We start from the raw sequence: 25,387 nt of genomic DNA on the forward strand, positions 1-25,387 counted from the left end.
ATTTATATACAGATGTTATGCAAATGAGGTTTCTGGACTACATGTTCTGATTGGATGAGAGCAAGCCTGAGGACAACCAATTAGATCATGAAAATAAAGTCCAATCAGAGTAGGTCTAGAGGTTTACTCTCATCCAATCCAAATTTGGAGTCCAGGAACCACATTCCCATAACCTCAGTATATAAGGTATGCTGAGGAGGCCTCAAGCCATTCCAGGTTCTTCTGTGCCTGTGGGACTAACTTCTCTGTGCCAGGCTTAGAGAACACGAAGAGGGAGCCATCTGCCACACTCTGGAGGCTGAAGCCTGCACCAGTGCTGCTCGCCTCACTGTGGTAGGTGGTGGTGACGGAAACTGCAGATCGGCCAGAGTGGTAGAAAAGTTGCTGCAGGGTAGGTATGCTCTCTGGGGCAACCGCAGACTGCGGTTGGGTGTGCTGTTAGGGCTGCACTGCCCATGGCTGCACTGTGCATGGTAAGGGGGGCTGGTTTGGGGTGCTATCCGGGTTTGCATTGCAGGCGGTGGGGCCAGCTGCGGTATGGCGGTGGGGGGGTGGTTACACTGCCGGAGGCTACACTGCCCGAGCCAGGAGGCGGGTTATGTCCGCTATTGTGAACTGCTGGCGGCAGGGTGATGGGTTGGGTTGGGTGAGCTATCCGGGGCTAGAATACTGGTGGGGGTGGGGGGGGGCAGTTTGGGGGCACTGACAGGGGTGTGGGGCATTCGTTATCAGGCAGCTCAGGGCTGGCTGGGGGCACTACACGGGGCCATGGAGGGTAGCAAGTTGGGGGTGCTATCTGGGACTGCACTGCCCGTGCCAGGGAGGGGGTGGTTTGAAGCACTACCATGTGCTGGAATGCCTGTGGCAGGGATGGGTCAGGGGCCCTATCAGGGGCTGCACTGCTGGTGGCTGTGGGCAGCAGAGGTGGCAGCAAATAGTGGTGGCCTCCAAAGAAGGGGCTGTTCTCCTCTTCCTGGACTCCAGACTCTAGAGGGCGACAACGTCCTGCTCCTGGTGGAGCTCCACAGGCGCACAGCATTTCCTCAGGAATCCTGAACACAGCAGGGCCCCCACACCACCGTGGTTCCCTGGCCTGAGCCCTCTCACTCTGTGTTGCAGAGACCACCTGGGACCCCTGGGCACGGAGTAGCAGATACCATGGGGAGAGAGGGCCCTGTAGGCTGAGGCATTGGGAACGGGCACTTGGGTGGAGAGGGTTGGCTGGGTCTCAGTTTCTGCTGCTCCCACCCTCCGAGGAAGGTATCCCCTGTCCCCCGGGGTTCCTGTGGAGTGGGGAGCCGGGCACTGCCATGTCTCCAGTCCCCACCCCAGGCCCCAGTTCCTGGCCGCTTAGACCAAAAGGAGAGGCTGGACTTTGGAGGGAGGGTGCGAGTGCCTTCACTGAAACTGGCCAGTGGCGGGCATGACAAGGTGAGGCTCTAACTCTACCACCTCCTCCATCCTGTTCTAGGTTTTTCTGGCTTTGCCTGCCCAGCTGCTCCATGCCTGGCTAGAGGAGGAGGAGGAGCCACATGTGGTACACTGGAGGCTGGAGCCTGCAGATGGCATGGCTCTGCGGCTCACCTTGCTGCAGTTGGTGGTGGTGACAGAGACTGCAGCTTGACTGTAGTGGTAAGAGGATGCCTGTGGCAGCCAGATGATAGGGGCCTTATAGGGTGGGCCAGTGCATTGAGGGTGACAGCAGAGGTGGTTGTATTGGCATCAGTGCTAGTGGTGGCAGCAGCAGCAAGTCTGGGAAAAGAAAAGATGAAAAAGAAAAATTTACAACTGCCAGATCTTCTCCTGTCTGGAAGTGTTGTGTGTGCTGCCAGTACAGGACACCCGTGGGCCACTGGAGGGGGAATTCAAGACCTTTTCTATGGTGTTTAAGGACAAGGGCGAGTTGTAGGTGGGAACCAAAGTCAAACAAACAGGTGGGGAGGAGAGCTGGGTACTCCCTTTCCCTGACTCAGCCTTTTATTGATGAAGGCAGGGATGGGATGGGAAGAGCTCACCTGGCAAAGACTCCACACAGGTGTGCAGCACACCCTGATGGGGCCAGAAAATGTCACTGTGAGCCCTAGGGGTGAAAGACACAGTGATGGGCTGCTGGGCAACTACCAAGTGTAGAGATCCTGAGTGCCCAGAGAGTTACCAACCACTTCCCTTCCCTGTGCAGATCAGTGGAGACAGATACATACACAAAATGGGAAGGGGAAAGAAAACGGCTTTCAGATCTCCCCACCATAGAGACTATAAGATTATTCCAGAATGGTCACAAGTTTTTCACTGCCCACTCTGGGCCAAACAGTGTCCATACACTATGTCATTCTTATGAGGGTTACTTAGTTCCATTTTATGATGAGGACATTTAGGCTCAACTTGTCCCAGGTCACATAACTGTTAAGTAATTGTATTTTCCCAGAATCATCCTCTTTCAACCTCACGATGATGCTTCCATGGTTGGAAAATAAATTTATTTACAAAAGTGAAAGGACTAGGGGCAGCTGCAGGGCTATAGGCCTTTGAAGACGTTGCTCAGTCTCTTCAGATAGTTTCTTTCACATGTTCTATACCTTGGTTCCCCAAAACAACTCCTCCATTAAGACTGCTCAAAATTGAAATAACACTGTGGCACAGATGTTTTGCCCATCAAATTCACAAAGATCAAAAAGGAAGGACTGAATAGGCAGAGTGGGTATGTGTTAAGAAAACATGTTCTCATACACTGTACTACTTGTGGCAATATAAACTGATAAAACTTTGTAGAGGGAAATATGGCCAAGTGAGTCAAAAGTTTTAAACCTGTTAATATCATTTGGCTCAGAAATTCTACTTGTAGGGATTTATCTTAAGGAAATTTTCACAAATGTACACAAAGATTAATTACAAAGATGTTTAGCTTCAATGTTGTTTGGAAACTAACATAACGTGCAATAGAGGCCTGGTGAACTGAGTACTGGGACCTTCACACTGCACAGGGGAGCAAGAACCTCCTCTCTTGCCTCTGCTATGTGGGATTTTCCAAAATCCTCCTGGCTTCTTTTCCCTTCCCTTCCTTCTTCCCAGAGCAGAGGCCAGCATTACCTCAGTTGGTAGGTTACACACATTGGGTGGAGATGGTCAAAGGCCCTCTGCTTGGACAAGTTGCTCCCTGTCTTCATTCCTCTGGTCAAGGCCAGTGTTAGGTGGGGACTGGTGAGCTGTCTGGCCCCACAGGGCTAAGCTTTCCTTTAGGTGGGTTTATCCCACTTCTCAACAGTCTAACAAAGAACAGATTCCACAAGCCCACTTCGTCTCTTGCTGCAAGCTATGCCTTCCGATTCTGCCTTCATTAGAAATAAGGGTGATATTTTGGTTCTCCACCTGCTATTTCTCGATTTGGGTGGGGAAGATGGGTGCTACTTACTGAACTCTCCCAAAGACCTTCAAGAACACTGAGCAGAATACTATCTAGCCATAAAAACTGATGTAGAAAAATACTTATGATTGGAGGAAAATCATGGGATTTTAAAGCAAAATAGCAGGTTACAAAACAGCATGTAATAAACAGCTGAAAAAAAAAACGGGGGCATAGCAATGTATTGTGGCTATTTTCATCTTGCTTTAACCTGTTTGATTTCAAGCTTTATTTTATTTGCACCCAAAGCATCCTAACTGCTGTTGGCAGTCCTTGTGTGCTATGAGACATCCTCACAGTATCCTTCTAAGAAATTCACTGTTTTACTCAAGCTAGTTGAAATTTGCATTCTATCACTGCAGTTAAGAGAGTAAACAAATAAAATGTTCATGTTTCTAAAAACCCTGAAGAAGACAGATTGACAGAGCTACCTTGTATAGCCAGAGAAAAGCAATTTACCTTCCAATTTTCTCGATATGACAGTATTTCATCTATCTCTGAAGAAATAAAGACTAAATTAAAAGTGGTAATGTGGACATTAATAAGAAAAGAAAGGGAAACAAGAATTATGAGGATTCATATGTGCTAAGTACATTCAGAAATTTACAATTTCCTAACAAAATGGAAATGTTCTATCAGTTGGAAAAGCATGCAGAAACAATTGTACTTCCATTCAGACATTACCTTTTGAAGCCTGTCACCCCAATGAGTGAGGGAAGGAAGTAAACATATCTACCAGAGGCAGGAAAAAAACTTATTTCAAAAGATCACTTAGCAAGAACTTCTTAATTATCAACGAAGCTTTGGTGAAGATGCAGCCAGCTGGATATCATACAACAGACACTATATTAGTCACTAGTTAAATAAAGATGAAAGGATACAAGTCCTGACTTCAATTTGCCCACAGTTTAGTGGGGAGATAAACATGGATAAAGTATAATTATAGGTTTCATTTCGTATGCTGGGTACAATGGTGTGTGCCTGTAGTAGTTACAGCTACTCAGGAAGCTGAGGTGGATTTTTGAGCCCAGGAGTTTGAGGCTGCAGTGAGCTATGGTCACACCTATGAATAGCCACTGCATTCCAGCCTGGGAAACATAGCAAGACTCTATCTCTTAAAAAAATTTAAAAGAAATTGGATCACGCAATTATGGAGGCTGGCAAGTCCAAAATCTGCAGGGTTGGTTGGCAGGCTGAAAACCCAGGGAAAGACAATGCTGTGGTACAGGTCTGAAGGCGGGCATGTGGACACCCAGGAGAAGCTGATGGTGCAGATAAAGGCAAGAGGCAGTATTCTGAAGAATTCCCTCTTGCTTGGGAAGGTTGGTCTTGTTCTATTCAAGCCTTCGCATGATTGGACAGGGCCCACCTATATTTGGAGGGCATTGTTTTACTCAAAGTCCACTAATTCTAATGTTATTTTCATCTATAAACACCCTCACAGAAACACCAAGAATAAATAATGTTTGTCCACATATCTGGGCCCAGTGGCCCAGTGAAGTTGCTACATACAATTAAGCATCACAATGTCTATCCTAAGAATGTGGTGCACAGCCCTGAACATGGGACTGTCATGCTCCGTGATGGTGCAGGGTGTGTAATACATCACTGCGTTACAGACCTATAGACTGTATCGCAGAAAGAGTGAATGTGAACCAATGTAACCTGTGGACCCTGGGTCAGTGTATGTTCATGGGTTGTAACGTGTACTGCTCTGGTGGATGTATGTACATGTTACACAAGAGTGTGTAATACATACTCTTTCTACAGACCTCTGGGGTAGGTGCCCTGCAGCATCACACGTGGCCTGGTCTGGCCTCCTGTGCTCCTTGGGGGACAGCTGACCATGAGGTCAGATGAGCATGATGTGCCATCCCATTGCTCTTCCCATCACCCTGGCCAGGCTTTGTGAATAATCTGTGTTCCTTGCTTCTATTTCCTCATCATTTGTTCCTTACTTTTTCTCTTGGCTTCTCGCTCCATTCACCATTCCCTCAGTTCCAAAATTCCCTGGGAGCCCAGTGTCCTCCCTGATGCCTTGCAGTGCTGAGCGCTGTCACCGTTCTACCACTCAGAACCCTTTCCTCTCTCTGCCATGATCCATGCTCTCTTGTGGTGTCTTCAGCTCAACAGTTTGTAACAGCTGCATCAGGTGCTGTATTAGTCTGTTACAAACAAATGCTACAAAAAAATGCCCAGGACTGGGTAATTTTTATTTATTTATTTATTTATTTATTTTTGAGACGGAGTCTCACTCTGTCACCCTTGCTGGAGTGCAGTGGCGCGATCTCAGCTCACTGCAAGCTCCGCCTCCCAGGTTCACACCATTCTTCTGCCTCAGCCTCCCAAGTAGCTGGGACTACAGAAGCCCCCCACCACATCCGGCTAATCTTTTTTTGTATTTTTAGTAGAGACGGGGTTTCACTGTGGTCTCCATCTCCTGACCTCGTGATCCGCCTGCCTCCCAAAGTGCTGGGATCACAGGCATGAGCCACCACACACAACTGGGACTGGGTAATTTATAAAGAAAAGAGGTTTAATGACTCACAGTTCCGCATGGCTGGAGAGGCCTCAGGAAACTTACAATCATGGTGGAAGGCGAAGGGGAAGCAAGGCACGTCTTACATGGTGGCAGGAGAGAACGAGTGAGGGGGGAGACTGCCACAAACTTTTTTTTTTTTTGAGACAAGAGTCTGGCCCTGTTGCCCAGGCTGGAGTGCAGTGGCATGATCTCAGCTCACTGCAACCTCTGCCTCACAGGTTCAAGCAATTCTCATGCCTCAGCCTCCCGCATAGCTGGGACCACAGGTATGCACCACCACACCTAGCTAATTTTTGTAGTTTTAGTAGAGATGGGGTCTCACTATGTTGCCCAGGCTGGTCTAAAACTCCTGGGCTCCAGCAATCCGCCTGCCTTGGCCTCCCAAAGTGCTGGGGTTACAGGCATAAGCCACCACCACATCCAGCCTGCCACATACCTTTAAACTATCAGGTCTCATGAGAACTCATGCACTATCACAAGAATAGCATGGGGAAAATCCCCCCCATAATCCAATCACCTCCCACCAGGTCTCCTCCGACACGTGGGATTGGGTGGGGACACAGAGCCAAACCGTATCAGATGCTGCAGGGGCTGGGGACACTGAGACCACTCAGACCTGGTGTCTCTGTCACTCTTCTGGGCTCTGTCTGTCTCCAGGACCTCCCTCCCCTTCCATGGTATAGAAGGAAAGTGCTGTAATGTGCAAATTGCACAGGAACTCCTTAAGACATACATTATCCACTCAGCAGTTTTAGGTTCGCAGCAAAATGGAGTGGAAGGAACAGAAATTTCCTGTGCACCCTCCCCGCTGTCTCCGTCATATCGGCATCCTGCATCCAGAGTGGTAGACTGGTTACAGGCCATGAACCTACACTGATGTGGCACCACCACCCAGAGTCCACAGGTTACGTTGGTTCACATTTACTCTTGCTGTGGTATGGTCTATAGGTTTGGACAGATGTCCGATAATCCTTTTTACATTTTGGCATCCTTGGGTAGCTCGTCTTGTAGGAATGGACTTGCTTCAAAGTGGAGGCAGGCAGATCCTTCAGACGGGTATATGGAGCCCTGTTTTCAGTTGCTTTTCTAATTCTCTCTTATCGTTTACCTCAAAATCTTCCTGAGGTCTCGCTTCCTTTTAAACTCCTTGTCTACTTTGCAGCATCACTCTGACACTCCATTGATTCCTCAGCACCTACTGACTACACGGTTAGGAGTGCAAGGGTAGGATTCATGTTTTATTCATCTTTGGGTCTGTAGCACCCAGCAAAGTGCTCAGTAAATGCGCAGTAATTGATTCGACCTCTGAACAAATACACACTGTACTAAGAATCTACACACCGAAAGACAAAAACAAGACAAATTTGAGTGCTACAGGTGTCACGCTTGGCGTCACACATGTGCCTGTGTATTCCTCTAGGTGGTTACCAGGAGCTCTGCCACCGCATGTCCACTAGTGACGGGTTCGCTCCACCACCCCAGCTGGGTAGCCGCTGCTCTCACATAAGGGGTCCAATTAAAATTGCCAGGAATAAATTCCCCCGGACTTTGACTTCTCAAGAGCTAAGAAGGTTTGCTGAGTATTCTGGCATGATGTTTGGTGATCAAATAACTGCTGGCCAAAAATGATGAGTATTTCCCCCTCTTGCTGAAGATGTGCTCCATACAATAGTCCATCACATTCATCATTCATCAGTCTGGAAGTGTGCAGCCAATCATATTATCTATCACATGTTGTTCTGGCTTTTTTTTTTTTTTCCAATTTCCAGCCTAAACTATAAAGTACTTTGAGAACGCACAGTGAGCCATAAGCTTGCCAATAAAGAGTCCTCTGTGGTATGGAACTGGCTTATTTCATACACAATCTGCAAACAATGAGGGCACTATTGGAAACATACTGTGCTGCACAGAGCATTTACACCGCTTATCTTTAATCTTCCCCAGCAATCCTTGCTTTGTGCGCATTTATGATCCTTGCTCTCAGAAGTCCACATACTTTTTCCCAACCGTAACAAATTATTTAACTCATCTAATGTATGTATGTCCGCGCAGTCTGAAAACAGTAATTGTCCTTGGGAAGAAGTGAGTTTAAGAGAGCTCTAGGGCACTCATCACAACTCCAGCCCTGCCCTCCACGTGGTAGCAGCTCTTTGGACTGGGGCTAAGTGCTTATTCTTGTGCTTCATTCCTGGTAAGCTCAATTTCTTTACCTTAGGATAACTTTGCTGGAAAAGGGCTCAGATTCAGCCGACCATTGTGGCCTCTGTGGCTGTCACAGCTTGTCCCTGACATGCTATGATGTTGGGTCCCCTTCTCATCCCCTTGGGATTTCTTCTGCTGGCCCACAGCCAGAACAACTAGGCCTTTTACTCCACCATCCCTTTGTTTTCTTTTGTTTCGTTGGTAAAAATCAATCCTTCTACCATCCATGCATAGCAATTTCTAAAAACGGAATTTCAAGAGCAGTATCTGAAGAAACAAACATGATTTGGTCCTTTTAGTAAACAGAATAAATTTTAATAAATCAACTTTGAAATAGTTTTAAGAGTTAAGAAAAAGCACAAAACTGAGATCATCAGAGCAGCTTGGCCTCAAAGGACAGGCAGCAGGATTCTACAGGGTTTGAGCCTTCCTAAGTGAAGCTGTTTCCTGCAGGCTCCCAGCTCCAAGCTCCTAGCTAACAGCCCCTTCTCCCACGATTGGCAACAAAGAGCAAAAATAACTTTGTACTTGATGCTGAGTCAGTGTAAAAAGCCATAAAAAATTTCCTCTAAATGTCAAAATGTTTGCCTCCTTTGAGGCTTCTCTCCTCCTACTGGGTCTGGATAAATTAGCACTGGGCTTATATTGAGTCACAGATCTGGGCCCTGCCACAGAGAGCTTCCTCCCAGTGTGTGATGCTTTTTCTCCAAACTATTGATACAAAATGCACTGGAATAGAAATCAACAGAAACTGGTCAAAGGTGTGGCATACACATTCTCATGTAGATGTAAAGCTGTGCTTAGAATTCCTTTGTGGAGTCTGGTTTGGTCTTGGTTTTCTTGGTGTTTGATTCATTTTTCTACGTAAATTACAAAAACCCTCCACATTTCTTCATGGATTGTATTAGTCCATGTTCTCCAGAGAAGCAGAACGAGTTGGATGTATGTTTTGGAAGAGATTATGAGGAACCGGCTCATGTGATGAAGGAGGTTGAGAAGTCCTGTGCTCTGCCATCTGCAAGCTGAAGACCTGGAAAGCTGAGGGTGTGGCTCCAGTCTGAGTCTGAAGGCCCAAGAACCAGGGGAACCAACGGTGTAGATTCCAGGTTGAAGGCAGGAGAAGATGGATGTCCCAGCTCAGCAGGCAGGCAGGAAGCAAATGGGGTAAATTCCTCCTTCCTCCACCTTTTGTTCCATTCAGGCCTTCAACAGATTGGATGAGCGCCCCCCCACCCCCACACTAGGGAGGGCCATCTGCTTTACTGAGTCTGCTGAGTCAAGTGCCAGCCTCATCCCAAAACACTCGCCAGACACACGTAGAAATGTTTCATCTGGGCACCCTGTGGCCAGTCATGCTGACACACAGAATTAACCATGACATGGATTCTTCTTAAAGCAGTGATAGGAGCGAACAGAAACATTTTCATAATTTTCAATTATTTTTAATGAAAACTATATCTGATGGAATTGTTTAAACCTCGTCTGGCCACACATTATTTCCTGGGACCGCCCCTCCTTCAATCCCTTGGACACTGATGACTTTATGCCCAGATTACACTGGAGGCCTGTGCTGATTTTCTAACACATACCTGCAACTGAGCTGGCAAAAAGAAAACTAGGCAAGTATGACAGATACATGATGCACAGGATAAGTGCAAAGGAAAGAAAAACGCCAAATGCAGGGATGAGGGACTCACCCCTTTAGAAGTTTCTACTTGAGCAGCTAGAAGACTACAATGCCACTCATCAAAACAGTGACTCAGGGGGAGTATTTGGGATAAAGGAGGAATCTGATGTTGGAGGTCAAATTTGAAGTGTCTTTAAGACCTACAGGTAACGAGACAGCTGGACAAACACATGGAACTCAGGACAAAGGCTCTAAGGACAGCACAGCAGCTGACATCCTGTGTGACAGCCTTGAAAGCAGCATGCCCGCCGCTTACATTTTGGAAGGGAAAATGGGTACAATGTTGTCTGCCACTTTGGGGCCTTCTTGGGTCACATGCATTTTACATTTATGCAGTTGATATATTTATGTTTCCTGGGTCTTTTATATATTAGACACCATGATTCTCAATCCTTTGTTATTTTGTATTACAAAAAGCTGAATTATTATTTCAAATATGGGCAAATTAGAGCCTTCCATATTGCCAAGGTGTATCAACCACACTGATATCACGATCTCTCTTTTGAATTAGTTTTCCAGTTCACACCTACCATTTATTTCATGATTGGTTTCAGACTTGTTCCTCCTGGAAACACTCCCTAACAAGCACCCTTGCAGGAGTGAAGACACACCACACACATCTACCCCATTACTGCACGTACTCAAGAGTCAGCTTTTATATGATCTCTCCCAAGTGCTCCTATAATGGGGATCTTTCACTCACCCTAAAGTGAGGACAAAATACTTGAAAGCATGAGCCCAGTGCCTGTGGGTGTGCAATTAACCTCAGACCAAGGAAGTGAGAATGCATCTGGCTTTTAGCAAGGCACCTGACAAAGTCCTTCAGGATGTTTTTGTACATGAGCTAGAGAAATGTACCTGGAGAACAGCTTCTACTGCCAGATGATCTTACTCAAAAGATGCAGATTAAGCAAAATATCAACCCAAAGGGTGGTCCCTGATGGCCCACCAGCCCTGTGCCTGGCTCGTTTCCTGTTTCCTAGATTTGGTTTCAGACTTGCTCCTCCTGCAGACACTCCCTAACCAGCATCCTTGCAGAAAACTGGTGAACTAGAAAAGGCCTGTGTGGGTCACGTGGCCACCCAACACCACAGCAGTGTCTAAGGTATGCGTGGGAGCCTGCACAGCAGGAGCGGGGTCTTCTGGAGACCTGCATGAGATGCAAAGGGCAGTGGACAAGGAGCCAAGGGAGGTGGCTCTAGTCACGCCGGTATGGTGCCAGCTTGAGGATGCTGGGCAAGTCCCGAGCCATCTGTCTTCCTAGTACCACAGTTATCACTGTCTGTTACCTCACGAGTTCAAGTGCTTCACGTGAGACAGCTACGAGACAGGCCCCTGGAAACTGGAAAATGCTAAGTAAATGTCAAGCACAATTGTTGTTCACATTTTATCTCAATCACTTTTACCAAATCAGGCTAAACCTTGGGTATTCATAACGTCTTGGGCTGTACAAATTGTTCCTTGAAATGACTCAGAGACATTTTCTGAATTGGCTTCCATCAGCCAAGCATTTCTTCAGAACTGGAAAAATGCTTTAAATTTGGCTTTGTCATGATTATTAAAACACACTGTACATTTTTTATTATTGAAATTAACACATTGCCTACTTTTTAAAAATTGGAAAAAGAAAAAAGAAGAAAAAAGGCCTAAGTCTCAATACCTACACACTAACATTTTATTCATAATCCACCAGTTTTTATTAGGTTATTTTCAGCGTTTACACATTCATAAGAACTTTAAATTAGATTTTTAGAAGCTGGTGGTAAATTGTAACTACAGGAGAGAATCTTCCCAAGAGGACTGTGGCTTATGGATTTATTCCCATCATAGGGGAAAACATTCATAATAAAATAATTTGCTACTGTGATTTATTCAGCTGTTATTGGGAAGAAGTAATGACCCCTCCACATTCTGTGAAGCCTCTTGGAGGTTTCATGTGCTCTGACTCTTCGTCAAAATTACATATACTTTTAGCAATTTTTAAAGAAGTGTACAAAGTTGAGATGTTTCCTGAGCTCTCATATATCTGAGAATGTCATTTTACATCTCCGTCTTCACCTCTCAAAACTTCTTTCAATTCTTTGGCTCTTAATAGTAATGAACACTTGCACTCTGGAGTCACTGTAATTCTTGCTCCTTTACAGCTACGCCTGTTATTTCCAGCTGAATATTTTTAGTTATTTCCCAGGGTTCCGAAAAACAGCAATAAGTACTACACAAAGGGGGTGGGCCATAACCAGATATGTTTGGGAAATACTGGCTCATGTATGCAATGCCAAATCTGGTTTGCGATTGTAGTGTTGCTCACATGCACAGTGAATCTTCAGAGAATCCATGCATTTTCCAAATATATTTAATAACAGGACCCTTCTGAGTTCCTGGTACACCAACTAACAGTTCCTGAGAAGTGTTCTTTCTGCAAAGCCCAACTTGGGATATGCCATATATTTTAATTAAACTCAAACTTTAAATTAAACTCAAATATTTTATTTAAACTCTCAAAAAAGCAGAATATATCTAGATGAGGTCTCTTTCCACTATGTTTTAATCTGGAATTCAGAATTCTCTCTTTAGTTTGCTTTTTAAAAAACTGTGGTAAAATATACATAATATACCATTTACCATGGAGCAGAACCATTTGAATGTGTATAGTTCAGCGGCACTAAGGACATTCGCATTGTGTGCCACCATCAGGGATTCTTTCGAATTGCACAGCCATTCTTTCAGCTTAAAAATGGTTTCTTGAAATCAGTGATTAGCATTCACTCACCAGTACCCCTACTAAGGGGTAGGCATTGGTTTGCACTCCTGGGAATACAGGAGTACACCAGAATTTATTTCTGGTTATTGCTTTTGTTGCAAATGCCGTGGCTTCATCTGAGGAATTCTAGAATTCAGAGGGTGTAGCCCTCCACTCTGCTGTCTTGCTATCTGCTCTCATTGCATCCGTTTAACCTGCATTCTGAAAGATGTTTCTCAGGTTTTTCCTTGACAATTTTCTTCTTTTCTGATTCTGACAATGTTTTAAATCATTGTACTGTGGTTATCATTTCTCTGCATTTATTTTACCCATCTTCCTTTGTAACTTGTCCTATTGTCTTTTAATTTCTGCCTGTTCTTTATGGCTTTCAACTTCATAAATAACATGTTTTCTCAAATCTCTTTGTGAATTCCAGAGAGGGCCAGGCACGGTGGCTCACATCTGTAATCCCAGCACTTTGGGAGGCTGAGACGGGTGGATCACTTGAGGTCAGGAGTTTGAGACCAGCCTGGCCAACATGGTGAAATCCCATTTCACTAAAAATACAAAAATTACCCAGGCATGGTGGCGGGCGCCTGTAATCCCAGGTACTCGGGAGGCTGAGGGAGGAGAATCGCTTGAACCCGGGAGGCAGAGGTTGCAGTGAACCGAGATCATGTTGCTGCACTCCAGCCTGGTCAACAGAGCAAGACTCTGCCTCAAAAACAAACAAACAAACAAACAAACAAAAAAACGAGAGATTTTGCTGCAATGTACAAGGAGCAATTTGCTCCTTTAAAAAAATAATTTTTGGCCAGGCACAGTGGCTCACACCTGTAATCCCAGCACTTTGGGAAGCCAAGGTGGGTGGATCATTTGAGGTCAGGAGTTTGAGATCAGCCTGGCCAACATGGTGAAACACTATATTAAAAATACAAAAATGTGCTCGGTGTGGTGGTGCACATCTGTAATCCCAGCTACTAGGGAGGCTGAGGTATGAGAATCCTTTGAACCTGGGAGGCGGAGGTTACAGTGAGCTGAGATCATGCCACTGCACTCCAGCCTGAGTGACAGAGCGAGACTCTGTCTCAAAAGAAATAATAATTTTCTAAGTTATGATTTTCCAGCATCTTCCAGGTCAAGTCTTCCTTTCCCTTTTCTGAAGAATGCTTTTTAAAAGGCTCCACATAGACTTCTTTTTTTGGTTACTCACCTCTGCAAAAAAGACCTGATAAAGATGCAGGGGTTTTGTCACTGTCGGTGCACCTGGGTGCTGATGAAAGCACTTTTCAGATTTACCTGTAACTGATTTACCTGTAAATGTCTCCAAGTCTGTTTCCCAGAATGAGCTGGCATCTGTGTATTGCCAGTTTGTCAGGATAAGATCTCTTTTTAAGTTAGCTTGGATATTGTGAATAGGGTGAGACATAGAAACAGCAAGATTCCTCCCTGGGCACTGCACCAGAGCCCTTCCTCAAACCTTTGTCTCCGTTCCTCAGCTCTGCTTTGGGTACAGAGGAGACACCACTGCCAGGCTTGCCCGACTCCCTGCCCAAGGCTGTGTGAGCTGCAGTTTCCAAGTGCTGCTGTATAGAGAGAGAAGCTCCGATGGGGAGCAGCAGGGACAGGGACCCACTGCAGCACTCAGTCAAACGCAAAGCCCTACTTGGGGTGCTGGCTGCTCTGCTTTCTGGTCAGTACCGATTTGGATTTCTAAGGGTGAGGAGGAGGTGGGAAAGCATGAAGGGTCGATCTCCCTTGCATCCAGGAGCACCTGGCACAGGCCGGCCACTGATGATGTTTCTCCATCCAGTCCCATCTCTGAGCATGAAGAAATTCCTCCAGATTCTGCAAATAGGTTGAATGTGTGTCCTAGTTTTGGGTATTTTGAATCTTTCCTTTCATCATTGGTCTTTGGTGAGAAGCAAGAAGAGGCTGTTAGCAGATGCCTTTTTAAACTGGAAATTCATAATTTGGTTTTGACTTTAATGGTAGGAAAAACCCATTAAATAATTTATTTCCTGATATTAACCAAAATACAGTATGGTATGCAATAGTGTAAAGCAAATGAGTTCCAGATAAAAACAGACATGGTCTGTTTCCTGATTCACCAGTTGCTTGACACTGGTATGTCACTTATTAATTGTACCTGCACTTACTCATTCTACCTTCATTGCCAAGCCAGTCCTCTGTGTTCTGAGTCTATTTGCCTAAACATTCAGGAAAAAACAGTACAGATAATTACATGTATTTTGGAAACCACACTTGGTTTGTTGGTTGCCTGTAACTGACTATTTAAAGTGCATTTTCTAAGCCTACTTTAGATAGTGGTCTTAAGAAATGGTCATCATTCTTAAAAGAACTATAAGTGTAACCTGTCTGAAGACTGCTTCAAACTCTGTCTTAAACAATTTTGCTTTTAGTTAATTATTTAATTAAACCAATTAAAGATCCATGGAAAGAGGGAAAAGCTCAACAGGAGAGTGGTTATACTAAGGAAATGCCCATACCCTCCATTTAACAATGCCATGTAGAAGTGTTGTTGTTACTAGGTCAGAGATTTCCATGTGCTCAAATATTTGCCAAACAGGTGAAAAGCCAGAATAATTAAAACAAATTATTTATTCCAAGTTCTACCAGTTTAAAGTTTTTCAGAATTACAGAAGCGAACAATGAAATCAGAAACAAGCTCTCACAGCTGTAGCATTTATAACAAAGTCATTATCTACATGACCTTGATTTAAGAGGTGTAGAGTGTTTCTTTTATTCAGAATCCATGAGGAAAGTTTCGAAGTCCAGATCCAAGTCGGAAACGAGGGCACTTACGAAGTCATCAACAGAAGGACACTTCTGAAGCATACCTGCAAACAAAGGAAAGGTCAGCACTGCGTTCACCAGGAGGCAACAGGAAGCACAAAGACACAAAATCAAATCCACACACTAGAGGAACGCTCTGGCTTTCTGAATTAAGACTCTGGCTTTATAACCTGAATGCAAGAACATTTTATAAAGTCATGGGCAGTGTGTGGGCCTTGGAGCTATTTATAATTTTAATGTATTTTTACTATCAAATCCATCCTTAGCTTAGAGATTTAGGCCTAAATATATTTCCTAAGGGCTATTATTTTTGCATATATGACTATACCCTTAGAGACTGATATTAGAAGACTGAATTTTTTTTAGTTATCTTTGACTGGGATGATTCACAATTTAACAAGTTTAATTACATATCAAGTTTTGCTATCAAGTTCTATACACTTTACAATCAATTAGATGTTAATTCTTTTATAGAATTCTTATATCAGAATCAAGTTATTGGCTCTCCTCCAGATTTCCCTGTCCCAGAGAACTCCTAGCTTTGCAACTTAGTAACTGTGTAACGCAGAAGTCACTTAAAATCTCTGGCATCCAAATTTCCTACAAGGTTGCTATAAGGATCAAACAAGAAGATGTAGTAGAAGCAATGAAACACCATGCCTAGCATATATTAAGAATTCAATAAAAAGCTGAATTCATGTCCTTTCTTCACTCTAAAGAAGCCAAAAACAAAGATTGATGCAATTAACGTTATTGCTTTAACCTACATTCTTGGCAGGAAATGCTAACTGAAGGGTTGAACAGGCTCTATATACTGACATTTACTTTGGGAGATGAATTCTGTAAAACCATTTTCAAAATCAAGGCATTAAAAGATTGCAGGAATCCTCTATTGTTCTCTGAACCTGTATTGCAATTCAGTGAACATGAAGGAAGCATCTGTTGTGTGTAAAGGATCAGGCCAGGTCATGGGCATACAGGTGGGCAGGCTCAGTCACAACATGAAGAGTGAGAGGAGTAGTCGGCTGGGCAGAACTACATATCCATATGGCAGAAAGCTAGCCTTGACTCCTACTGCATACCATACATAAAAACTAATTTGAGATGGTCACAGACCTAAGTGTAAACACTAAAATTATTATCTTAAAAAAACCACATGAAGTATCTTTGTGACCCTGAAGTAGGTATAGTTTCTTAGGACACAGCAATGCATAAAAGGAAAAAATGTTAGATTTCATCAAAATTTAAAATGTCTCTTGAAAAGAAACCATTAAGCCAATGAGTAGACAAATGATAGAGTAGGAAAAAATACTCACAAAACATATCTCACGTAAGACTGGTATCCAGAAAATATAAAGAACTCCTTCGACCCATTGTAAAAATATGTTTTTTTAAATTACAAATTGACAAAAGATTTTACCTTCACAAGGTCAGGTTTTTCACAGAAGAAGATATCTGAATAAGTAACACAACTAATAGGCACTGAGAAGACATTCAATATCATTAGTCACTAGGGAAATGAAAACCAAACCCACAATGAGATACTATTACACATCCACCAGAATTGCTAATTTTTTTTTTTTTTTTTTTTTTTAAAGACAAGGTCTTGCTCTGTTGTCCAGGCCTGGACAACACAGCATGTGCAGTGGTGTGAACATGGCTCACTGCAGCCTCGACTTCCCAGGCTGAAGTGATCCTCCCGCCTCAGCTTGAGAGTAGCTGGAACCACAGGTGTGTGCCACCATGCCCAGCTAGTTTTTAAACTTCTTGTAGAGATGGGGTCTTGTCATGTTGCCCAGGCTGGTCTTGAACTTCTGGGCTCAAGCGATCCTCCTGCCTTGGCCTCTCAAAGTGCTGGGATTACAGGCGTGAGCCACTGTGCTACACCAAATGTTGACAAGGCTGTGTGCAACCTGAATTGTCATACATTTGTGGTGAAAGGATAAAATGATACAATCACTTTGAAAAAAGGTCTAACAGTGTCTTACGAAACTAAACATAGACCTACACTAGGACCCAGCAATTTTACTCCCAGGTATTTATCCAAGAGAAATGAAAGCATATGTCAACAAAGAAACAACTTGTACAACCCCAAGCTGGAAGCAACCCAAGTTTCTATCAATAGGACATGAATACACACACTACAATATATTCATATGATGGAATATTACTCAGCAACAAAAAGGAACAAACTATTCATACATGCAACAACACAAATGGATCTCAAAAACATTCTGCTGAGTGAGAGAAGCCTTATGTGAAGCAGTACATACTGTTTGATTCCATTTATATGAAGTTCAAAAAGTTAGTCAAACCAGTCTATGGTGAAAAAAATCAGAACTGTGGTTGCTTTCGGGAGTGGATATTAGAATCAACTGAGAAGGGGCAGGAGGGCCTCTGGTGTGATGGTCATGTTCTACATCTGGATAGTGATTTGAGTTATAAAGGTGTGTACATGCATCAAAATTCATTGAAAGGTACATTTGAGATTTTGCATTTCACTGTATGAAAAGTTTACCTAAATACAGTAAGCAACTATTGAACTCTAATGCTATGCATGCAAACGAATCTAGGTGTAAAATGTACTGATGTCTGCTACCTTGAAATGCATAAAAACATAAGGCCAGATACGGAGATGAAGAGATGTAAATATAGGAAAATGTTTACTAAATGGCAAGTATATGAGTGTTGTACTGTTCATTCAATTTTTCTGAATATTTGAAAAATTTTAACATAAAATCTTGAGAAAAAGTAAACTGTAGATGCTAATAGCATACAAAGTGCAGTCAGTGTGGAGAACAGAAGAGAAAGATGAATTCCAATGAAGAGATTCAGCAGGTTTGTGGAGGAGATGGGATTGAGCAGAAACTTAACAGATTGGGCCTTTTAGGTGGAGGAGACAATATAGGAAAGGCACAAACCTGGGGAAATGCACAATGTATGCTGACCAAGAAGTGGTCTGGCGGGTAGAGTAAGGCTGGAAGAGACTCTGGGAGAGGAACATGAGAGGACCCAGGGCTCTGAACCAGGGCAACCAACAGAACAGGAAGGACAGACTGAGCTGGAATCCAGGAGGAGCAGGGTGGTGTGGAGACACAACCCTTGTCAAGTTTGAGGTGGAAGGGGACACTCCATGTGGAGACAGTGAGGACACAGAGCTCAGGGACAGCTTGGGGACTAGAGGTGCAGATGTGATCATCCCACCAGAAAGCACATGGGGTGGGAAATAGACCAAGGATTATCTAGATGGTGGACATGAAAATACTTGGTCCAAACACATACTTGAAAGCCCTTAACTAGACCAGGGGTAGTTGAGAACAATACCAATATTGTTACAGTTTCAACTGTAGACTAAAATATTTTCACTGTCTATCTAATGTCTATCTAAATTCTAACAGCTCTATCTTAGGAACTATGTGAGGAATAATGGGCAGTTACTAGTTACTAGAAGAGAATGTCATTGCTGTGTCTATTTGTGCAATTAAAGTTCAAAACACAGTGTTCCTTTTTACAGTAAAATAATCTGCATGCATGAATGCAGGCCTTGCCTCTGGCCCAGCTGTGTCACTAAGGATAGAAACGCTGGGTATGTGATGATGGCTAAAGTAGCACAGTTGACAATGTATCATCTAGATATAGGTTATTACTTAAGTAGACGGAATCTGATTATAAATCAGGTTTCATGCATTCCCTATGTGCCAGGTTTCTTGATACAGAGAACGTTTGTAGGGAAAACATTTAATTAAGACATGGCTTTCCATAAAATGTGCTAGCCTATCACACCATTTCTTCCTTTTTAATATTTGAGGGGTTGCCTCTCTCAGCTTTGGAGCCCTCCTCCTCTGTACAGGGTAGCTTCTTCCTTCTCTTTTCCTTCTTGCTTATTGAACTCTCTGCTCCTTAAAACCACTCCACCCGTGTCCGTGTCCTTGTATCTAAGCTGGCATGAGGACCAAAAACCCTGGTGCTCCACCACTCATCGGAGCCATATCATTTTGGTGCGTTGGCCGAGAAAGGAAATTCATTCATCAGACTGAGTCAAGGAAACTTATTTTAAACTATTTATGGCCTTTAATAATTGAGTAAGGTGTACTCCTATGAACAAAACTTGAAGCATGTTTATTTCTCTGCCTGGTTCCTCTAGAATTTGGAAATTATCTGTCTGGGAGCTCTGAGTTTATCTTGGGACCTCAAGAGGAGAGGATCACCCAACTCACAGCAATCAAACTCCAAATGGTGCTATAAACTGAACCACACATGGACACGTCAGTCTTCCAAGGACCCTTAGATCAACCCCAGGAGGAGCCCTAGCTGCTGTTCCCCATTCGACGCCCCTTTCCAGCAGGAAGTAGCCAGAAGACATCGTTGCCCAAACCTCTAACAGCAGTTAGTGCGGCATCTCCACAGGGGGGAATGTTGTAGGAGTTATTGATAAATTATTTTAGGCAGATAGAGAGGAAAAGGGGTCCTTAGGAAGTTTTTGTTTTTTAAAGCACGTCTGGAAAAGTTTCTTGTAACGCTCCAGCTCTTAAAGCCAGGCCAGTTACCCGATATCCAAATGCCAGCCATTAGAAAGTGGGTCCACCCAAACATGGCGATTCCTGTGGACTTCTTGCCCTTTCCCCACATTCCTGGATACATGGCCACCCCGAAGTATCCCCACCTGTGTAGAAGATCATGGTGCCCTGCATTTGCATATTAAAAGGCTAGGGTGGGAGGGCCAGCTTTTCCTGCGGGCTACGTGAATGACATGCCTAGTCAAACCAATCCCCTGAGCCTGTGCAAATCAGACACTGCCTCCTCCAGCCTCTGTATATATACCTAGCTGGTATCTGTGGCAGGTGGGGTTCCCTCTCTTGGCTTTGGAGCCCCCCTTCCTCTGTCTCTGTACAGGGGAGCTTCTTCCTTCTCCCTTCCTTCTTGCCTCTTCTTGCCTATTAAACTCTCTCTGCTCCTTAAAAATAAAAAAAACTATATTTGAAACATTTCTATAATTACATGACTGGTCGTTTATAACTAAATGACTGGAATTCTCTGAAGAGAAAGCCATTTATTCAGAGCCAAGCTATTCAGGTAAGTATGGCTATCCTGTTCTTTGAAGTGGTTCACTTCAACTCAACAAACTGCCAATATAAATATGACCTTGCTCTCTCCTTCCCAGCAGACAGGCCCAACTAACACACGTCCTTCTCCAATTTCCCACCTTAAACAATTCCTGTATCTCACAGAATGGCAACTGTGGCCACAAGAGAAAAATATATACACTTGTGGGCTTTTCTAAAGAAATATAGTTAGAGCTAACTGGTTTGGTGATTTTGTATGTATGTGATTGCTGAAGATGAAGGTTCAAAAAGGAGGAAATCAGGACCTGAGCCTGGAAGGATAATGAAGAATATTTACTGGGGAAGAATCCTGGGCACACTGTTACGCTGGCCCTGCTCTAATTAGATTTAAATGTTCTGCGAGTGTTAACATGAACTAAACCCTACACAGAAAATTTAAAAAAAAACCAATGTTTCAGGTAGTTCCACAGGTAAGAAAAACTGGATTTGGATTTTGTATATGGCCATAGTAAAAAAATTCCAAGAAAGCTTTGGTTTCTTTTTTAAAGCTGACAAAGATGTCCCCTTTGCCTTCAAGTCTTAATTTTAGAAGGGTGACGATTAAAATTGTATTTTCCAAGCACCCCTGGGAACCAGCTTGGAGCTGTTAACTCCAACCAAGGTGGATGGAGTTAACAAACACATTTCACTCTGGAAATCACCTAAATTAGAGGGAGAATGAATGGATCTTGCCAAAAGGACTCAAATAGGCAATAACTTTACAATTAAAAAGAGAAAAGTGTCAATAGCAATATAAGAAAGACAAAATTGCATCAGGACACACATTGCAAATATGAGCTCACAAAAGGAAGCAGGTAGTAGATCTTCACCTATTTGTCCTACTGAGAGGGACAGAGAATATATAAAGAGTAGTTAAAGAGTGAGAATTTAATGTATTTTTCTCCTCATTTTACCTGAGAGACAAATGGGCTAAGAAAAGATGGTACAAGCCAGAACATTTTTGTTCTGACGGCTCTGCTCAAATTAGCATGTTTCATAACCTTGAAGTACTAGGGTAATTATTCTGGCCTGACTAATTTAAATTATAATATCAACAAGATTCCAAGACTGAGTCTTAAAACGGCAGGGTTTCCAAACTGCGGCTTTCCAGTCCTCTTCTTCCGAGTGACTGCAGACATACAGCTGGAGAGAAAGTGAGGAGAAAAATACCATGCAGGAGGACTTGACCTGCAGACAGCTGGCCTAGACGGGGCTCATCAGAGAGAACGCCAGCCACTCCACTCCCAGAACCACGGTGGCTGTTTACAGAGCATTCACTGTGCACCAGACACTGTCCTAGAGCACTGATCCATGGTCTCCTTAAAACACACCTTGAGACACCTATCTTCACAAGTAAGAAAACAGAAGCCAAGAGAGTCACACAACTCATAGGTTTGCTTTAACCCTGGCAGTCTGGTTCCTGAGCCCATGCTCTTAAAGCGCTATGATATATTGCCTCATGCCCCGAAATTCTGTCAAATACATTCTAAAAAGGTTTATATTTAAATATCAGCATCCTTGATGTGACAGAACCTAAATATGTAGAAAATCTTGAGAGAAAGGTCTCATTATTTCCTGATGCCACCCATGAGCACCTGTACCCAACTTACACGGCTTCCGTTCTGTGGAGCACACTTTACAAGCAGTCACGACTGTGCCCATCTAGCTGGAAGTAGAGGGCAGAGATCAGTGGCTTCGTCTCACAGGGCCATAGTCTGGTACTGCCAATGGTGGCTTGGCCCAGCTGTGACCGGGACACTCATGACCAGGACAGGCACTCATGTAACGACCAAGAGCCTCTTCCCATCAGGGCACACAGTGCTCACAATGCTTGGTTGCTGCTGGAGTTCCTGTCTTGGCGTGATACTGGGGGGAAAAAGTGCCCAAGAGTTCTGTGCTTAGGGATGCTTTCTGGGTGGTCTCCAAGTGTCTGTGGTAACCCCTTCAAACAGTAGCCTTTACATATTTAAGGGGCTCCTAACTATGCATATTTCTACACTTTCGCCAAGAAAAAATCCTGTCAGCTCCAGGATGAGTTCAAATATATATGTGTACAAAGCTGCAAATTCATATCCTGTTATTTTGTAATACATAATGAACATATAATCCAACCAGACCTTCATTTAAAAATCAGCATACTCATGGCCTCATCTGTTTAACCCTTGAATGCCCTTTTGGATGTACAATTAATATAATTATTTGAAAACATAATTGAGAGCAATTGGTTGGCAGTTTGACTATACTTGCAAGCCAACCTTGCAAAGACGAAATCTCATTCTGGCTCCCTTTCCTAAGGCCCTAGGGTGAAATCGTTGGTGTATCATTTAATTTCATAAATACAGGGGATTACCAGGCAATTAAAAAGTAGAATTATTTTAAAGCTTGGAAGAAGAATAGGTACATCTTTTCTTTGAGTCTATTTTATATATTGCTTGACACCAAGCAAAGGTGCCCAATAAAATGAAATTATGGCTGTTTGATCAATGGTTGAGTATGATCCAAATTTAATGAAACTCAAAGAATGAATGAATGAAGAAACTATTAATTGAATATTTGTAAGAGTTTTTCCATTCATTCATCCATTCTATCTGTGCCTAAATGCCTAATGTGAATTTCAGGAAGGCAAAACAAACAAACAACCCCAAAAAAGAAAAAAACATGTTATTTATTAGGAAGATGTTATATATCAAGCTTGTCCAACTCATGACCTGTGGGCTGCATGTGGCCCAGGATGACTCTGAATGTGCCCCAACACAAATTCATAAACTTTCTTAAAATACTATGAAGTTTTTTCTTGGTGATTTTTTTTAGCTCATCAGCTATTGTTAATGTAGTTTATGTGTGGCCCAAGACAATTCTTCTTCCAATGTGGCCCAGGGAAGCCAAAAGATTAGAGATCCCTGTATATATTATATATAAAAATTACTGAGTTTTTTTTTTTTTTTTCTTGAGACAGGGTGTCACTCTGTCACTCAGGCTGGAGTGCAGTGGTGCAATCTCGGCTCACTGAAGTCTTGAATTTCTGGGCTCAAGTGATCCTTCCACCTCCGCCTTCCTCAGCTGGGACTACAGGAATGCACCACAACGCCCAGCTAATTTTTTTTTGTTTTTTTGTGTTTTTTTGTAGGAATGGGGTTTCGCCATGTTGCTCAGGCTGGTCTCGAACTCCTGAGCTCAAGTGACCCAGCTACCTCAGCCTCTGAAAGTGCCCCATGGGATTACAGGCGTGCGCCTCTGACTGGCTGAGACTTTCTTCTGAAAACTATGATCCAGTGGACCTAAAAGTGGACTGACATCACTGGTGTGTCAACTGGGAGCCTGTTAGAAATGTGAATTCTTAATCCCCTATCCGAGCCCTGCTGAATGAGAACCTGGGGATAGGCCCAGTGACCTGTGTTTTAATAAGCCTTCCCAGTGACTCTGCTGCATGCTCGCCTTTAAGCCCCATGGCTCAGATGGACCTGCGGAAACCTATTAAGCCTGAAAATGAGATGTCGTTTCTCTCAACTGGCAACTATAACTTGAAAAATACTGAGCAAGAAAGATGTAGACACTTGTAATTTTCTACTTAACTAAAAAAGATTTCTCAGGTGAAATAGAAAACAATTGTTTCATGTAAAACTATAATTTATTTGGGACACTGTTCAAAGTTATTGAGTACCAGCTAGCTGGAAAAGCACCTACAATGATCTAGTGGATTTGGCATGGATATGGCCTACAGATCTGTAGTGGGGACGGAGAAAGGGACATGGTGTCCATCTGAGCTGTGTGGAAGCTGTGGCTCTGCACTTGCTCAAGAAGTCTCCCAGACGGGAGGTGCCCTTTGGAGATGAAGGCAGTCCTTTTATTTAAAAAGTTAAAAAACAGGGTATGTTTTGATTACTAGGAACATTCTAGAGGACAATAATTTGTGTTGATCAATTATTATGAGAAAAGCTCAGAAACACACACCTAAGAAGCTTCTTTCATTCTGACTGTTCTGAGCCTGAGAAATAGAACCCAACCTCAGTCAGGCAGGAGCCCAGAGGGAGCCATTTCTCAAGGAAAACACGAAGTTGGTAGAGGACTGGTCATCTGTTGATAGGTCATGATTTCTGCCAAAGTGGGCGATTTTAGCAGAAAGGTGGATGGAGTTGCTTAGGTCTGACTCCCCATAGGCATGGACCTCTCCCATCATTCGTGTTCTGAGATAAATGCCTCTGCCTGCAGGCCAAGCTCCCTGTGCACGGCAGCAAGCAGAAACATGACCACTCCCGACTCCACTTCAGACTGAACGTCTGCTCATGCATTTATCAAAAGGAAATGTTTACTAAGCACTTGTGTGCTAAACACTGTGTACTGGAGACAGCAGGCACACAGATATGAGTGAGACATGATTTCTGTTCTGAGGAACTTCATGAGTTGGGGAGAAAGCCATGGAAATACATAACTGTTCATACGGCACCAAGGTGTCAATGGGGTAGGATATTGCTTTTTTCCACCTAGCATCCATTTCCCTTCTGGTTAGGAGAATAATTTTGCTTTAGAGCAGTGGTTTAGAGGGTGATTTTGTCAGGGCATCTGGCAAGGTCTGATGACATTTTTGGTTGTCACACTGGAGGAGTGAACCACCATACTACACACAGGACAGGCCCCATAAAAAGAACTTATCTGGTCCCAAAACGTCAACAGTGTGCAGGCAGACACCCTGCGGTGGGCCAACAAATGAGGAAGCTCTCCCTGCCCCTGGCTCACCCAGTGAGGGTGGCCAGATGTGTTCTTCCAGGATTGAGTCTTGAGCCGAATGCAGAAAGGTCTATGGCTGGCTGGAGCTGAGCCATCCCAGTACCAGCCCCATGAAGAACACACCCTCTCCTCTGCCAAGCCCCACCGAGCTGCTCTTCTGGAGCCCTGTTGT

General features: G+C 43.7%; 1 protein-coding gene and 1 long non-coding RNA gene across 3 annotated transcripts in view; one reads left to right on the plus strand and one right to left on the minus strand.

The window, feature by feature from the left end:
* Positions 1 to 175: 175 nt before the first annotated feature.
* Positions 176 to 25,214, plus strand: LOC117975552 (uncharacterized). Its single transcript, XR_004665837.3, has 3 exons — positions 176 to 391; positions 1,472 to 1,632; positions 19,533 to 25,214. It is a non-coding gene; the product is annotated as an uncharacterized LOC117975552 (long non-coding RNA).
* The window catches only part of MIPEP (mitochondrial intermediate peptidase), a 167,622-nt gene continuing 157,410 nt past the window's right edge, over positions 15,176 to 25,387 (minus strand). For both annotated transcript variants that reach the window (XM_008958531.6, XM_003833039.7), the window contains one exon: positions 15,176 to 15,432. In XM_008958531.6, the coding sequence (XP_008956779.1) occupies positions 15,405 to 15,432 (28 nt within the window). In that variant the 3' untranslated portion in view covers positions 15,176 to 15,404. The remainder of the gene's footprint in view (positions 15,433 to 25,387) is intronic.

This window comes from Pan paniscus, chromosome 14 (genome assembly GCF_029289425.2).
Source record: "Pan paniscus chromosome 14, NHGRI_mPanPan1-v2.0_pri, whole genome shotgun sequence".
Classification (NCBI taxonomy): Eukaryota; Metazoa; Chordata; class Mammalia; order Primates; family Hominidae; genus Pan; species Pan paniscus.